The sequence below is a fragment of the Jaculus jaculus genome, chromosome X (assembly GCF_020740685.1).
Source record: "Jaculus jaculus isolate mJacJac1 chromosome X, mJacJac1.mat.Y.cur, whole genome shotgun sequence".
Classification (NCBI taxonomy): Eukaryota; Metazoa; Chordata; class Mammalia; order Rodentia; family Dipodidae; genus Jaculus; species Jaculus jaculus.
This window is the reverse complement of record NC_059125.1, coordinates 43,544,569-43,561,802: the sequence shown is the minus strand read 5'-3', so window position 1 is coordinate 43,561,802 and position 17,234 is coordinate 43,544,569. Positions and strand designations below refer to the sequence as shown.

Genomic DNA, 17,234 nt, shown 5'->3' with positions numbered 1-17,234 from the left:
TCTCCAACCAAGAGTTAGAGTAGCATGAATCAAAGGGATAAACATGGTGCTTTCAAATATCTTTTAAAAATGTTTTATTTGTTTATTTGCAAGCAGAGAGAAGAGGGGGGAGAATGTGTGCACCAGTACCTCCAGCTGCTGAAAACTAAATCCAAGTGCATGCACCACTGTGTATATATCTTTACATGAGTAGTAGGGAATTAAACCTAGGTCCTTATGCCTTGCAGACAAGTGCCTTAAGTGCTGAGCTATCTTTCCATCCCTCAAAGATTTTTTGATGGGTGTACTGTCCGTTCTTATCCAAAGAACAGTGGAACTTCTCTCTAGAGTCTATGACCTACCTGACTTGTTTCTCAGTACTAGGTATGAATATTTTCCCTCTGAGCAGGTCTTATATCCAATCAGAGAGCAGTTGATTACTCCTGTATCCTGTGTGCCACTATTGCACAGGTGTATACATCTTCCCTGGCTGGTTGGTTTTGTAATTTTAGGATTTCCTTCTTATTCACAATATGTGACCATTATCCCACAGCAGCTCACATAGCACTTTCCAACACTATGAGGGGGTATCAGGGAACTGGCTTCCTTCTTAGTTCCAGCGTGATCGTTTGCTATCCTGTGCTCTCACAGCCTGTGAGATCTCCAGAAATAGAGTCTGTCTTACCATTTTGATCTGCTGGGTAACAAAATGCTTTGGCTATAGCCTGCATTGTTTTGGGGACCTCATGGGCCTCCCTAACCAACAGGTGTCTGTGGAGGTATAGTAATCCAGTTCTGGAACTTGGATTTACCAGCCATTGCCTATGGTTTTAGAGTTCAGTTTTCTCCACCCACTACAGGGCATTTCTGCCTATACAATACCTTTGCCCTTTTTAAGAGTTATATCTGGGGTTGGGGAGATTGCACAGTGGTGAAGGCACTTGACTGCATAGCCTGGTGATCTGAGTTCAATTCCACTGTGCCTGTGTATGGCTGGAGGCCCTGGCACTTCTGTTCTCTCTCTATCTTCTAGCTCTCGCTTGCACATAAACACATTATATAAAAAGAGTTTTATCTGTTAGTTAACTAGGAGGAAGGTTTCTATGGTCCTGATTCATACAGTCAGTTTTGTATATTTCCCACATACCTTATTTTACCCTCATCCCTGCCATGATGACCCTTCAACTTCCTGTATTTTGTCTCTCCACTTGCCTGTCAAATCTTTCCTCCTCTTATCCATTCCTATTTCCACTGTCTCATAACCTCATTCTAGCTCCTTGCCAGTATTAATGATGCTTACTACAACTTTCAAGAAAATCAAGCTGTTGCATGTTAAGAACCACATATGAGAGAACATGCAGCATTTGTCTTTCTAAGCCTGTATATGACCTCACTTTGTATGTTTTTTTTTTCCAAGTCCATCCATTTTCCTACAAATTTCATTTTTCCTTGCCTCTGAGTAGAACTCCATTCCAAGCATATTAGGTAGATGTATAAACTGTCCCTCCATCAATGTTTTTAAGATGATTTGTGTCCTAGTTTTCTTGGTACTACCTTCATTTAAGGCTATTGTTAGTCTTTAGTCTTTATTAAGAGTAGTATACCTTTTATTCTAATAATTATCTATTGCCTGTATTGCATAGCCTTTCTAATATGTGGTAGTGTTGGAATTTAAAAATTTTACCAATTGGTATACATTAGAGTTTCATAGTGTTTTTTTTTCCTGATTACACTTCCCTTCTTTTCACTGTGTCCTATTTTTTTAGTCTTTTAATGTATTTTTTCAGTGAAAAAGAAGTTAGTAGCTATAATATAGTATAACTTATTAGTCATTTTGCTTGCCACTAGGATTTTTGGCTCAAGTATAAAAACTGTTTACCAATCCTAAGACAATACAGTATAAGGCAATATAATGTAAAGTTATTCTGATTTTGATATCCATGTGGAATAGATCTGAGATCTTCTGTGAGGTAGCAGTCCAGTTTTACTTCTTCCCATAAGGAGATTCAGTCATCCCAGCACAATTAGTAAATAGCCTGCTCTGCAGCAACACTTTGCCATAAATAAAACATCCTTATATGTGTGACAATTTCCAGACTCAATTCTGGTTCATTGGCTTACTTGCCTGACATTGTGCCAAGAGTATGTTGTCTTATTAATTATAGCTTTATGAGTTATAGTAACTTGTAGAGCAGGTCCTTCCATCTGTATTCCTCTTCAGGCAGGTCTTAAAGGATATACTTGTCTCTACATTTTCTATAAATGTTTTATAATAATGTTGTCATTTTCTACCAAAAATATTGATATATTGGCATTAATTTTATATTAAATCTTTATGGCAGTATGAAAATAATTGGCCTGATTATAGTCTTGATATTGAACCTTCCAGTTCATGGACCTAGTAGTACTACTCCCTTTTGGGGGAGAATCTTGTAGTAACTTTGCTCAAGAAAAAACCAGCTTTACTTGCTGACTCAAGGGCTTGCAATGACCCACAAACAGGCTCCCCAGGTACGAAATCTGCATGACCTCAGACCTCAAAGCCCAAGTCTTTGAGTATTTCTTATGTCATATTCCAAACAGAGAGAAACAAATGAATGAGTGAACTAATTTATCTGATTATCTCAGTTCCCCTTTTGTAGAACTTAGTGTCCCAATTTATGGACTTGATCTCCTGTAGATAGTCTTCTTTTGAAAGAAAGAGAGTGAGTGTGTGTGTGTGTATGTGTGTGTGTGTGTGTGTGTGTGTGTGTGTGTGTATGTTACAGTATGCATACAATGTGCATGGTATGTGTGTGGTATATACGCATGTGTGCAATTGCATGTGCTCCTTGTGCATGCATGAAGAAGCCAGAGAAGAATGTGGGTTGTTCTCCTCTAACATTCCTTATTTCCTTGAGACAGGGGCTCTCCCTGCACCCAGAGTTTGCACTGTTTTTCAGTTACACCAGTGAGCCCCAGTGATTTTCCTTTCTCCATCCCTTTCAGTGCTGGGGTTTCAGGTGTGCATAGCCACAAGTGGGTTTTTATGTGGCTGCTAGGAATAGAACTCGGGTTCTCCCACTTACACCAAAATTCTCTTACCCATTGAGCCATTTCCTTAGGTCCTCAAAGCCGATTTTTTGTTGCCATGCCTGGACTGGGGTTCTAGGTGGGGTGGTTTAATAGAGTATGGATAGTAGATTGACTGTATGAGTGGGGAATGATAAGCATTACAGGCAAGGAGAAGGTGGAATAACCAGAAATGTGTGTCAGCGTGTGTGTTTGGAGCACCTTTAAATGGTAGGTTATTATTTTGAAGCAAGATGCAAGACAAGAACATGAAGGGAAATGAGTTTAGGTGTGTAATAATGAAACCATTGTTAATGTATGTAACTGCCTGCTATATTTTACATTTTATTATCTTCCAAGTCTTCTTAACAACCCACTGACTAATTATGATGCCCATGTTACACATGAAAAAAAAAACTGAAACTTACACAGCCGTGACTTGCTCTAGGTCAAAACATTGGTATGCAGCAGCAAGGATTCTAATTTAGGCGATTTGATTCTTTAACCCTTACTCTTAATTGCTCTATTATGTTCGGGACTTTTCATACTATGTTAACATTGATTATTTATTTAAAATAGATGAGGAGAAAATGAGGGTGGGGAGATAGAATGGGCTTTCCAGGGCTGCTTCCTGCTGCAAATGAACTCCAGATGATTGTGCTACTTTGTGCATCTGGCTTTATGAGGGTATTGGGGAATGAGACCCAGGTTGGTAGACTTTGCAAGCAAATGTCTTTAGCCACTGAGCCATCTCAGCAGTCACCATGTTAAAATTTTAAATCCATCTTCAACAAGTACTTATCAAATGCCTATAGTATGCTAGACAGTATACTAGGTGCTGCAAATTCAATAGTAAATCAAAATCCATGACTGTGTAACACATGATTCCAGTGAAAAGACAAACAACTATGTGGTAATACCAACATGTGCCATTAGGAGTTGGGTCTGGTAAAGGATGGAGGGTGAGGAGAGTGCTGATTCAGATAAGGTGTTCATGGAAGCCCTTTCTCAGGGCCTAAATCAGACTTAAAACCTGAGTTAATAGGTAATAGAAAACATTAGAATAATTATACCAAGATAATCATATAATCAGACTTGTCATAAAGAAAGACCTCTAGGCTCAGTATGAAAAGTAGTAACAGGTAGTTATTGCAGAAAAATACAATTTATGGTTCAGTTCTTTCATTTTAATAAGCATTAAAAGCTCCTATAAGGAAGGAAACTAGAGTCAAGAGATGGGCAAAGATTCTGAGCCTCTGATAGTGGCTGGCAAAACTCTCACTATGATATATGACAGGATAGCTCACAAGAAAAATGTAGCTTAAGAAATCCCTACTTAGGATTAATATTCAAATTGAAATTTCAAATGACACAAGGAAAAACTACCATCATGAACACACTCAACACATAAAAATTTTGAGCTTGAAAAAATGATGATACTAGAAAAAAGGACCTTAAAGACCACAAAAAATAAATAAATAAAAGGAACAAGAGGCTATTCTATTTGGTGAATGTTAAAAGACCCACATATCTGTCTTTCTCTGCTTGCCTGTCTGTAGAATGTATATAGCCTAGTTGAAAGGCAATATTGAACAACTAATATACAACACAGCACAGTTACAGATGAGTGAATCTGAATTGTGGGGAACACCCAACATTCATAAAAACAAGAATTCCAGAAGTTTAGGATACATGTAAAAGGAAAGACCTTGTTTAAAGATATAATAGCTAAAACATTCCTAAATTGAAGAAACATGGCTCCTCATATAGAAAGAAGCTATGGGCATGGATATTACTAATCAACTTTTGGGTGATTTCCATTTGTTGTGATCATAGAACGTCTGTAGGTGTCCAGTATAAGCTGCCGTTAAGAGCCTGGCCCCCAGGAGAAGGAACTGAGATATTATAGAATTTAGCACAGGGTCCCTTTTACATCTTGGCTCTTTGGTTTGTACTTTATTCACTTACAAGAAAGGAATGGGGATGGGATAGAAAAGTACTTTGATTACAATTATAATAAGTAATATATCATGAATACTATTTACTATACAGCTTCAGGATTAGAGGGTTAAGCTTAGAATGCTGGAGCTCATTGTGGAAGCTCAAATCCTGGCTTTGCTACTTTGTAAGTATGTGACCTTGGACAGGTTATACAATATTTGCCCTTAGCTTCAGTTTCTTCATCCTCAAAGTATTATGTCTCCAAGTGTAGTTATGAGGGTTAAATACTTAACTTGCAATCTACCTATAATGATGTAGTCAGTTGTGAAAGAACTGGTGAGGATTTGCAGTAATTTACAGAAACCTCCTTGAAGAAATAGAATGTCACTATCCTCCCAGTAACACTCATAAATCCTTGTTAAGGCAAGGACAAACTCTGTCAAAATGGTAAGCAGGAAGCATGGAGTTCTATAGTGGGGCAAGAATCAAGGAGACAGATTCTAATCCACCTACTACTATTAAATTTCCAAGTTTATGATTCTGTGATAATAACTAGATATGGTAAGTTATGCCTGTAATCCTAGCACTAGTATCTGAGAGACTGAGGCGGGAGGATGTCCATTAGTTTTAGATCAGCTTGAGGTACAGTGTAAGGCACCGTCTCAAACAAACACCAAAAAAAGAGTCGCTGATATGGCTTATGATTTATATGAGAAGATGCCTTGCTCTCATTTTATTGTTGGTTAGGGAGGAAGGTAGTAGCTGTGAAGATGAGTGAGAACATGGAGGACAGTTAATTTCCCACATGATAGAACAGAACAGGGACTGATACTCCTATCTGCCTTTCCTTTTCTCTAGGAACTATAGAGGTATGTGAACATAACTAATAATTCAGAGGTCTACTGCTTGTGTTTAGGATCATTTGCTGTCCCTTATAACTAAAGTTTCTTCATCCACTAGGAGGCACCATTAATTAGCAAATAGTATTCTGATCAGGAACTGTGAGGAACTCAAGAATTCAGAATAGTGCCCAACCTTCTTAAGTCCTTTTGAAGATGTGTTTGTCAAGATGCTTAGAACGAGTTTATCAATTTGCATATTTGATAGACATGTGAAATATCCCTAATCCAAAATTCAAAAACCCTAAAGTTTTTCAGTGTCAAAATGAAGCTACAAGTGGAAAATTCTCCAACTGACCTTATGTGACAAATTATAGTCCAAATGCAGTCACATGAAAGGTAATGTAAAATTACCTTCAGAGTGCCTCATACTCTTCTTCTGTAGAAGTCCTTTTAGCAATGCATGGAAAAAAGTTCAGGAAATGTAGTAGGGAAAAGGGTATATTTTAAAACAATGTGGAGAAAACTAGCAATTCAGAAGTAGTCATGGTAGGTCCTTCATCTACTCCTCACATCTCTCTCATAACAAGAATAGTACAGACAAAATAATTTTATAGGCTAATCAAGGCATAGAAAAGCTAACAAGAGATAAATACATAATAGATCTTTGGGGAGCTTTTAAAACTTCAAAGGACTGAAAGTCACAAAAAATAACATCAGTAGATTTAACAAAAACAATTGAAAAATTCTAGAAAATTAATTTAACTAAATATTCACATAAAAGTGTTACATTCTATTGAGCATAGAGTTTATTTCAATGAAGGATATTGAAAAAATATAACAAGAAAGGGAAGCTTTATATACAAATCCACCAAAAGAAAAATAACTGGAAAGTAGGGATTTGGGAATATACTCAGTCCTTTTAGTAGTTTTGACAGTATATCAAAGTTTTTTTTATTAAGCCATTAAGTTCCCATTGTAATGAATGATCCTTTTCTGAATTGACAAGATCTTTTCTCTACTTGCATATCATTATTAATAATCCTAAATACTTCTATGGTCCCTGCCTATTTTCTTTAATCCCAGCACTTGGCAGGCAAAGGTAGGAGGATTGCTGTGAGTTTGAAGCCATCCTGTGTTTTTCCAGGTCAGCCCGGGCTACAGTGAGACCCTACCTTGAAAAACCGAAAGGAAGGAAGGGAGGGAGGGAGGGAGGGAGGGAGGGAGGGAGGTGGGTTAGGGAAGGTGAAAGAAAGAGAGAGAGAAAGGAAGGGAAAGGAAAGGAAGGGGAAGGGAAGGGGAAGGGAAAGGGAAAAGGAAAGGGAAAGGGAAAGGGAAAGGGAAAGGAAAGGAACCTTGAGATGCTACTGTCCTCTTAAGTTTCTGTTTCCTCAGAGACTAGCTACTCTCACACTCTTCTTCAGGACCCACCTCAGAGTTTGCCTACTTCATGAAGATTTCCTGAATCTTTCAAATATGTTCCCTTTCCTCCCATCAAACTCTTAGGATGCACTTATCTTTAATCTCTTAACATTTTTTAGTCCTTTTAAATTCTCCATCTGTAACATATGCTCTTAGAAGATAAGACGTTCATAGAACCCATCTTTCTATCCTCTGCCTGAAGTACATACACAATAAATTCAGAATAAGTCTAAATTCCCCTCCCCAAATAGTGATATAAATGCAGAAAAAATGAGAAAGGATTTGTGTGAGAAGCTTCTGTCTTTCAGAAATGAATTCACCACCCACAAATGTTTATAAATAATAATTAATATATGAAATTTTATGCTGAAGATACAAAGACCTTTTACACACTTCAAGTTGCCTATAGTTCAATTGTACAGGCTAGCCAGGTAGGTCTGCCATAAAAAATATTATTATTAGTGTATGTCTAAATGACAATAGGTGCAGATTCTTAGAACCCATAACTTCGGTGGAGAAAAGAGGTGGGAGCTGCAATAAGCAGGGAGACTCATAAGAAGATGAACATCATTAAAGTCGGCAGGTAGAAAAGTAGAGAGAGGATATCCCAGACAGATGTATAAAGAGGGCCAAACTACTGGGAATAGGCAATGGTTATGGGACATTTGTGAAGACATCAAAACAGCATAACAAGCAAAATTGTGAATTAGAGGAAAACAAAATAAAATTAAGATTTTTGCATCAGCAGAATGATTTATATTTGCAGTGATTATATCATTTATCAACAAGCTTATTAGCCAGGTATGATGGTACATTCATGTAGCCCCAACACTCAAGAGGCTGAAGCAGAAGAATCTTCGTGGTTTTGAGACCATCTTGGGCTACATAGTGAGTTTTAGAGGCTTGCCTTGCCTATGTAGTGAGACCTTGTCTCAACTGATTTTCTAAGTAAAAAAAGCTTAATTGCAGAAAACTCATCTAAACCATATCAATAATAACAGGGTCTTCATCTATGGACCTGTTATATAGACCCCTTTCTCATACTGTCCTCCTAACTACTTAGTTATAGTATCTTTATTAAGTCACTGAAAGCCATGAGTGGAAGTTAAGTTTTCTGCTTTGACGCCTAAGCATTCTGGGGGATGATGCATGGACCTCAAAGTCAGACTTTGAGCTTGAATCCTGACCTTACTGATTAAGAGCCATGTGATCAAGCCAGGTGCAGCGGTGCATACCTATGATTCCAGCACTCAGAATGCAGGAGGTTGTTGAATTCTAGCCCTGGTTGGGCTACATAGTGAGACCCTATCTCAAAAGGGAAAACATAGCTATGGGATCTTTTAGGCTAGCTCCTTAACCTTTGCTATTTCTTAGTTTTCTCCTATGTAAAATAGGCATACTTGCAATATCTACCTAAACAAATTACTATAAGTATTGGATGAATCAGTATATGTGAAGCATTTTTAGAAAATGCCTACCACATAGTTAAGTTATTAATTAATAAACACTGGCTTTAATTTTATTATAGTAAAATATCATTGTCTTAAGTTTATAGAGACAAACTATTTTGTAAGTTCCATTTAAGCTGTAGTCTGAAGGGATATTTTCATGTTTTTGAATAATCAGAACTGATTTAGAATGAAAAAAGCATAGGGCCTATTCATTTATTAAAAAGTAAAAAACTGGCTGGGCATAGTGGCACACGCCTTTAATCCCAGCACTCAGGAGGCAGAGGTAGGAGGATCGCCATGAGTTCGAGGCCACCCTAAGACTACATCGTTAATTCCAGGTCAGCCTGAGCTAGAGCGAGACCCTACCTTGAAAAACAAAAAAATACGTAAAAAAATGAAGCAACAATTCCAGCATAGTTCCACCCACAATAGTTCAGTCTTTCCCGTTAGATCAACCTTATATGAAAGAAACTGGATTCTGTCATTTTCTTTCTGATGTACCCCATTTTTTGCCCCCACCCTGACTAAATTGCTATTGCTCACCTCTTTGAGTTCTGATCCTTTTCCCATTCTCACCAAGTAGTTTTTCACTCATGATATTGTTTGATCTTTTGATGATGTAAAACATTTTTTTTCTAATTTCATCTAGTTTTTATAGTTGTTTTGAACCTTCAGACAAAATGCTGATTAGAAAAATCATATTTCATCCATCCTTTATAACAGTGTTCCTCCGACTCATTTATAAACAAGTGGCAATCAACCCTCTGTTACCAGTGAGTTTGCTGTGACATAGCAACTGAAACTGAAAGTAAATGTTTCAAAGCGGTTATTACAAGTTGACATGGCTGTGAAATCATAGCACATGATTCTGTGTTCTTAGGTCAAAGTGGCATATATTGGTATGATATATTTCAAATTTTCTGTAATATATACTCTATCTTTAGACCTACAATTTTGTTTATAAAAAATTGGTACCTTATTTTTAGATCATTTTCTCAATTGTGTAAATAATTTTTAATTAAGGTAGACGAGGGGCAGTTAAGGTCATTCATAATTTCACCCCTTTTCAAACTTCATAGTAGGCCTTCAATTGGATTTTTTTCTGCAAATGCTATAGAAACCTTCCCCATAATCTTCCCTGAAAGGGTTTCTCTCCCTCTCATTTCACTCCCTTAGAATGGAGACAACTGAGGAAATTAAAAACATATATATTTTTTGGAGCTCCAGAAACACTCCAAGATGGGAAGCCAAAGAGAAAAGAAATAAAAGAAGCCTTATCATTGTTTTTAAGCATATTATATTATCAAATAATTTATATCAAAGAATTAAGTTACCAATTTTGTTTAACATGTTCATGCTTACTATATGAGAATTGTATGAGTATGTATATATTAAAGTTCTGATAAATTTTATGCAAATATCAGTATTTAGTTTTTAATTTTGTATCTCATAAAATTTAAAATTAATGTATTCTTTTACCTTAATATTAATTAATGTTATAAATAATCAGATAGTTTCAATAACAAAAAGGTATTTTCACAGTGGAGACTTTTTTCAGAGTAATCCTTCATAGAACATACACACATATTTTAAAAGTTACACAGGTGGTTTTGTTTGGTGACCTTGGTTATGAACCACTGAATTAAAATTGTACTGACAAAATATTTTATAGCAACTAAAATGTAAGATCTTAGAGCTGGACATGAAGCTGAGTAGTAGAATACATGCCTAAGACAATTCATACAGCTATAATGCCCAGGGGATAAACCTAATGATCAATATTTAGAAAAAATATATAAAACCATAACTTAGGAAAGTAAAATGAAATTGAGAGATATGATGTTCATGGATGAAATTGTTAGAAAAAATGTTAAATTCTAGAAATGAATGTAGAAATATAGTTATGTCTCAGCCAAACAATAAAAACTATTTTACAGTTTAGCAGAATGATTTTAATGGTCAACTGGAAGAAAATGTTCATAAGTAAAGGATAATGAAATAAACCTTAATTATTATTAGTATTTTTTGTTTTTGTTTTTTCGAGGTAGGGTTTCACACTAGCCCAGGCTGACCTGGAACTCACTATGTAGTCTCAGGATGGCCTAGAACGCACGGTGATCCTCCTACCTCTGCTTCCTGAGTGCTGGGGTTAAAGGCGTGCACCACCATACTCAGCCTTGAACCTTAATTTTTACAACTACTACGTTATGCTAGTATAGCACTTAAAATGAACTACATGCAAGAGTGGAACACTCAGTAGAAGAGAACAGAAACCTAAAGCACTCCGTGTGTGTGTGTATGTGTAGAGACTGTTATTTGAGGTACTAGTAATTCAGACATGGCTAGAAAGAAACATTGTTCAGTACTTGTAATTATAGCACAAATCAGTAACTAATTTCTAGTTGTTTCTCAAAATGACTCTTTTCTTAGGCTTTGACTTCTCACCACTTGGCAACCTCCCAGCCACCATCTCTTTTTATTCCTCTTCCCTTATGAGTCCCTTCAAAAAGTCTTCCTCTAGCATTCAGTACAGCTCTCAATTCCTTTTTGTTTCACTATGCAATTAATTTGTTTCTCTTGTTTACCCAGTTTCTCTTATCTAAGTTGTCCTTTTTCTTATATTTCACAATTAAAAAAGAAAATGCCTAAATAAAGGAATTTCTTCATGATGACAGTTTTAGTTCTTATAGATTAACGAATGAACTTAAACTGTAGACAGGCTTAAAAAAATAGCATTTCCCCCCATAGCACAAAGGAATGAAAAGCATTCAGATTCTCTACTAATCAAAGGAATGTAAATTAAAGCAAACTATTTTTCCTACTATCTGATATCTTAGTGAGAGCAAGATAGAGGAAACTTTCATTCACACTCAGTAGTAATAATATGAATTGTTTCTAATAGTACTGAGGTGAAAATTGTTGCATATACCTTTGACTTGGCAACTCCAAAATGCATAAACATTTCATCCAGACTTGACTCCTCAGTACCCTATGTATGGACTGCCAAACTTCAGTTTAGATGAAGCCAGGATTTTGAAGAATCTGACTTGAGATGGCAAAAATGACCATTAGTTGTGAAATTGACACTAGATGAAATTTGTAAATTCTTGCATAAACAAGGGAATATTTTAATTTACCTACATGTACATGTTCTATGCATATTCAGTAGGTGTAGCAATTGTCACCAATAAGAGCACTGAACACAGCTGGGCAGAGATTTGAATGCTGTCCCTCTCACATCTTTGCCTAATCATGTAGATTACATAAGAATCAGAATATTACTTATGTGGTATTTCTAAGTGTGAAGGAAGATGTGTAACAGCTTCCCATGAAGTCAGGCGAATTCTGTATTGAAGAATGAAATACTGGATTTGAAAACACTTTATAAGTCTTAAAGCATTATGAAAATAATAGATATTAATATTTGAATAATTTAATGTAAATAATCTTGTATGAGTTTCATATATACATTTGTGTGTGTTTATATTACACATATACTAAATATCATGATAAATTATATAGTTTTTTATATAGTCAGATATGACTATATTGCTGTTAAAGGACAAAGGCAAAGAAGAACATTGAGGTTGCTGAATATTTGAGGGAGCTTCTTTGGTAGGTAGAATTGGAATTGAAACTTGAGTCATGGCAGGTTTTGAATTTAAGAACAGTATATACAGAAGCCTGTGGCAGAAGAGAAAATAGTATGTTTGAGAAGTGGAATAAGAGCAGTCTGTGTACAACAATCTTTTTTATTTTTTGAAATGTCACTAGATAGGGTAGGTAGAAGAGGTCTTCCCTATCTGGTGAGAAATACAGAGTTATCTAAATTTCAGGGCAGGATGGTAATGCCGTGTCACTGAGACATCAGCATGTTAGACTATGTCTGTAGCAATTAAATTTGGTCATGGAAGGTTAACAAAAATAAATTATAGATCAGCTCATTGTTTTTATCCTTTCACAGCCTATATCCAAAAGTTTCCACTTTATGGTGATAGCTGAGGCAAAATGTTTTGAAGTCTTTGTGTTCTTAAAATACTATGTTAGTTGACTAGATATAGATCATTTTCATACCCAAAATATGCCCATAGCCTGCAGAATTGCTCCTTCCTGAGACTTCTTATTGTTGCATTTATTATATGATATTCCTATTATCTTGCTCTCTCTGCTCTTTTTTTCTGTAGATTTTCAAAAAGTGGTTGTGATATTTTGAATAATATTTGCCTACTTTTCATTCATAGAAAGGGGATTTAAATAACTTAGAGTTGTTTGTAGTCAGCTAATAACAGTGATAAACTCACTTTCAGTGAATTTTCCTTTTTTAACATTTTTTTTTACATTTCTCTGCAGTATGGATGGAGCAGATCTGTGTTTTGAAATCGTAAAGCGAGCTGATGCTGGTTTTGTATACAGTGAAGCTGTGGCCAGGTATGTAATCTGTATGTATTCCAAAGAAGTCAAGTAGAAGTGAAAGAAGGAAAAACAAATCAACCACATGAAGCAAGCAGCTCTTATGTCTGACCAGGAGCATACTGCTGCTTTTGGCTACTTCATTGTGTGCAATGGAACCAAATAGTAGCTGAAAATGTAAAATGCCAAATGTATTTATCTGTTAATATAGGTTTACATTTTCACACCGGTATTCCTAACATACACATTTCTTAAACAAAGAGGGCTTTGGTAGATCAGGAACCATGACAATTAAACCTGAGGATTTTTCTTGATGTTTGGGTTGGGTGGATATACTTCATCACCTCATTAATTCTCCATTTTGCTTTTTTTAAAAATTTTTATTTATTTATTTGAGATAGACACAGAGAGAAAGGCAGATAGAGGGAGAGAGAGAGAATGGGCGCGCCAGGGCTTCCAGCCTCTGCAAACGAACTCCAGACGTGTGCACCCCCTTGTGCATCTGGCTAACCTGGGACCTGGGGAACCGAGCCTCGAACCGGGGTCCTTAGGCTTCACAGGCAAGCACTTAACCGCTAAGCCATCTCTCCAGCCCTCCATTTTGCTTTTTAGTGATATCAGTTTAATCTAAGGGAAAGCACAGAACAGTCAAAGGAACAAAAATATAATCATTTTATGCTGAATATATTTGCTTCAGGCCACTATATGATCTCCTAACCAAAGGATAGCAGTTCTTCTAAGTAGAAGACTTGTCAGGAAGACCTTATGGCCCCCAAAAGAAGTAAATTTGAAAAATCATAGTAGCCATGTACATATTGTGCCATTGGCTTATATACATACAGCAGTGTAGCTTTCTGATTTGATTACATTTATAGTATAATTATACTTTGATGAGTTGACATAATATGTTGAAGGGCTCAAACTTTCAAAACTATTACCTTTCCCTAAAACTTCTTATAATTTGAAAAACAATTACATTAAGTAATTATAACTTCTGTGTCCTGTCATTCTTGATATAACTATAGCAATAGAAGGGCATATCTAGAAACAACTTAGAGACTGCCTTTTTATAAGTGACCCCTGCATGGCTTGGGTGAGGATGAAGGGCCCCAGTCTCAGGGAGGGAGCAACTGTAACTGTAGCACAGAACAAAGAACATGATTAATGTGGTATTGCGCCTATTTTGTGCTACTGGAGCTGGGGAGAAGAAGCAAATAAAACATTGTGCACATTCACTATAATTACTTTCTTAGATTCCTGCTGTATAAATATCCTCTTTTGTGTCATGCTCTTTTTAAATATTTTATTTTTATTTATTTATTTGAGAGAGGGAAAGAGGGAGAGAGAGAGAATGGTGGGCCAGAGCGTCTAGCCACTGCACATGATCTATTTATTTGAGAGTGATAGAGAGAGAGAGAGAGGGAATGGGCATGCCAGGGCCTCTAGCCACTGCAAACAAACTCCAGATGCGTGCGCCCCCTTGTGCATCTGGCTAATGTGGGTCCTGGGGAATAGAGCCTTGAACTGGGGTCCTGAGGCTTCACAGGCAAGCGCTTAACCACTAAACCATCTCTCCAGCCCTGTCTTTACAATTTTGAGTTTACATCAGTTTTTATATTTTTATTCTTCCTTATACTTTAGAAGTGAAAAGTATTCTCCAGTAATAAAAAATATTCAGTGTAATCTTGATTTTTCTTATGGTATTGTTGGAAATCATTTAATAAACTAAATGAAAGTCTCAGACTTTTGCATATCATTATGTGTATTATTTTGTCCTTAAAAAGTCAAAACAAGGGCTGGAGAAAGTGCTTAGCGGTTAAGCATTTGCCTGTGAAACCTAAGGACCCCGGTTCGAGGCTTGATTCCCCAGGACCCACGTTAGCCAGATGCACAAGGGGGCGCACACATCTGGAGTTCTTTCGCAGTGGCTGGAGGCCCTGGTGTGCCCATTCTCTCTCTCTCTCTTTGTCACTCTCATATCAATCAATCAATCAATCAATCAATCAATAAATAAAAGTCAAAACAATTTGTTACTTTTTATATTTATCCATGCTGCAATTTATCTATCTACCTACCTACCTATCACCTCTCCCTCTCTCTCTCTCTTTCTCTCTCTCTTTCTTTCTTTCTTTCTTTCTTTCTTTCTTTCTTTCTTTCTTTCTTTCTTTCTTTCTTTTCTTTCTTTCTTTTCTTTCTTTCTGCATCTGGCTTACATGGATACTGGAGAACTGAACCAGGACTGGCAAGCTTTGCAAGCAAGTGCCTTTAAACTCTGAGACATCTCTTCAGCCATATTGCAATTTTAAGGGCAGCCTGAAAAGAAAAGAAAATCAAAATTTTAGGATATTTATTCTATTTTGAACTTTTCCTCAATGAAGAAGATGTATTTTTTCCTTTTTGAAGCACACTGACACTGGGCTATGTGATATATATCATATTACTTTACTTTTAGTCATTTTTTTTCTTAAGTTTTCTTAGTTTTCCCTTAACTTTCAGCCTGTCTCTTATATTGGACTGTCAGTATAGGTAGGATGATAGCATTTAGAGGTAATTTTCTCCCAAACATGAGACTTAAAGAAGACAGATAGATATAGCTTATTTAAGTCTCTTCCTCTGTACAATGAAAGGGAAAGAAGGAGGTCTCAGCATTATTAGTTGTGTTTCCTGTTGCAAAAGATCAATACCCATGTAACTGAGCACACAGATTCTTCCTGTGGGGTATGTTTAGTCAGATCACTTCTAATTTTCCTTTCTTCTCTCTGGTTCTGTGATTCATTATTAGGAAACTCACTAGTATTCTAATGAGTACAACTACCAGAAGCCCTAGAGACACAAGTAATTAAATGGATGTTGTTTTTCTCCAGCCATCTGAGTTTCAAGAAAAGCAACAAAACATGGCATAAAATACAAATCTGTTCAGTGTTTAGCACAGTGCAGCACAGGTCAATTAGTGAATGTATCAGTCCTTTTCAGTGGTGGTAAATTGGGGAGTAAGCTAACAGAGTCAGATTATCAAATCTTTCTCTCAAAAATAAGGGTGAGCTGGGCGTGGTGGCACACACCTTTAATTCCAGCACTCAGGAGGCAGAGGTAGGAGGATTGCCATGAGTTCGATGCCACCCTGAGAATACAGAGTGAATTCCAGGTCAGCCCAAGCTAGAGTGAAACCCTACCTCGAAAAACCAAATAAATAAATAAATAAAAAATAAGGGTGATATCTTTATCTAGTACCAAGCTTTGCTAAATAATTCCAAGGATACAGCGTATCAGAAAGCCTACCTGAAGCAGAAAGAGGCTTGGGCTCTCAAGGGCAGCTCCCCACATTATTTCTTCCCACATTAACATGCACTCTTGGCCCAGAATAAATTCTCTCCCTAAAGCTTATGAGAGTCCACATATCTAAGGGAGAATTTCAATCATGAAACATCTGCATTATACCTGAGAGTGTTGGCTCACTTTTATTCCTTTTCCAGGAAGCCATCATGCCTCAAAGATTGCAGATTCTACTTACCATAGATAATATTTAACTTGAGACATTCTTTTGAGGGCATGTCAGAGATTACATCTCTTCTTCCCAAGCCAATACATTGAGTTTTTTTAAACCCAGTATTGACAAAGGAATAAACTGAGTCACTACTCTTCTTTTACAATGGCTAATGTTATTGTTCTAAGCATATTTTTGTCAGGGTAGGACAGGTTAGGACATTACATTCAGTAGTAGGTTAGATGTGTTTCATATATTTTCATTTTAGAATCTTTTCAATTTTAGATGTGTTTATCCAGATATAACCCTACCATAAGCAGAACAACACTCATATTCTTGTCATATTCCATTGCTACTTGACCCCATGACCAATTCATGACTTCTAAAAATCTATCTCCTTTGTTCTTCACCTGTACCTGATAAGAGCCTCTGCTGACCATATGAGAGGCAAAACTTCCCTATACCTGAGTCTACAAGTAACCTTGCTTTGTTCAAAGATGTCCCCAACTAAAACCTGATTAACTGACCATGAGAAGTTGTGTGCATAAGGAGATTGTATAGATTTCCTCAAGGCTGAATGTAAAACTACAGAGCTGATTCTGCTGGTAGATCAGTATCATTCTGTTAGCCCTGAGAAGTTTCCTAATAGCAATCCAA

The 17,234-nt window shown here is 36.6% G+C and overlaps 1 protein-coding gene across 12 annotated transcripts in view; it reads left to right on the top strand.

The window, feature by feature from the left end:
* Cask (calcium/calmodulin dependent serine protein kinase) overlaps positions 1–17,234 on the top strand; it is a 361,845-nt gene that overhangs the window by 144,802 nt on the left and 199,809 nt on the right. For all 12 annotated transcript variants that reach the window (XM_045140293.1, XM_045140292.1, XM_045140290.1 and 9 more), the window contains exon 4: positions 13,034–13,111. In XM_045140293.1, the coding sequence (XP_044996228.1) occupies positions 13,034–13,111 (78 nt within the window). The remainder of the gene's footprint in view (positions 1–13,033; positions 13,112–17,234) is intronic.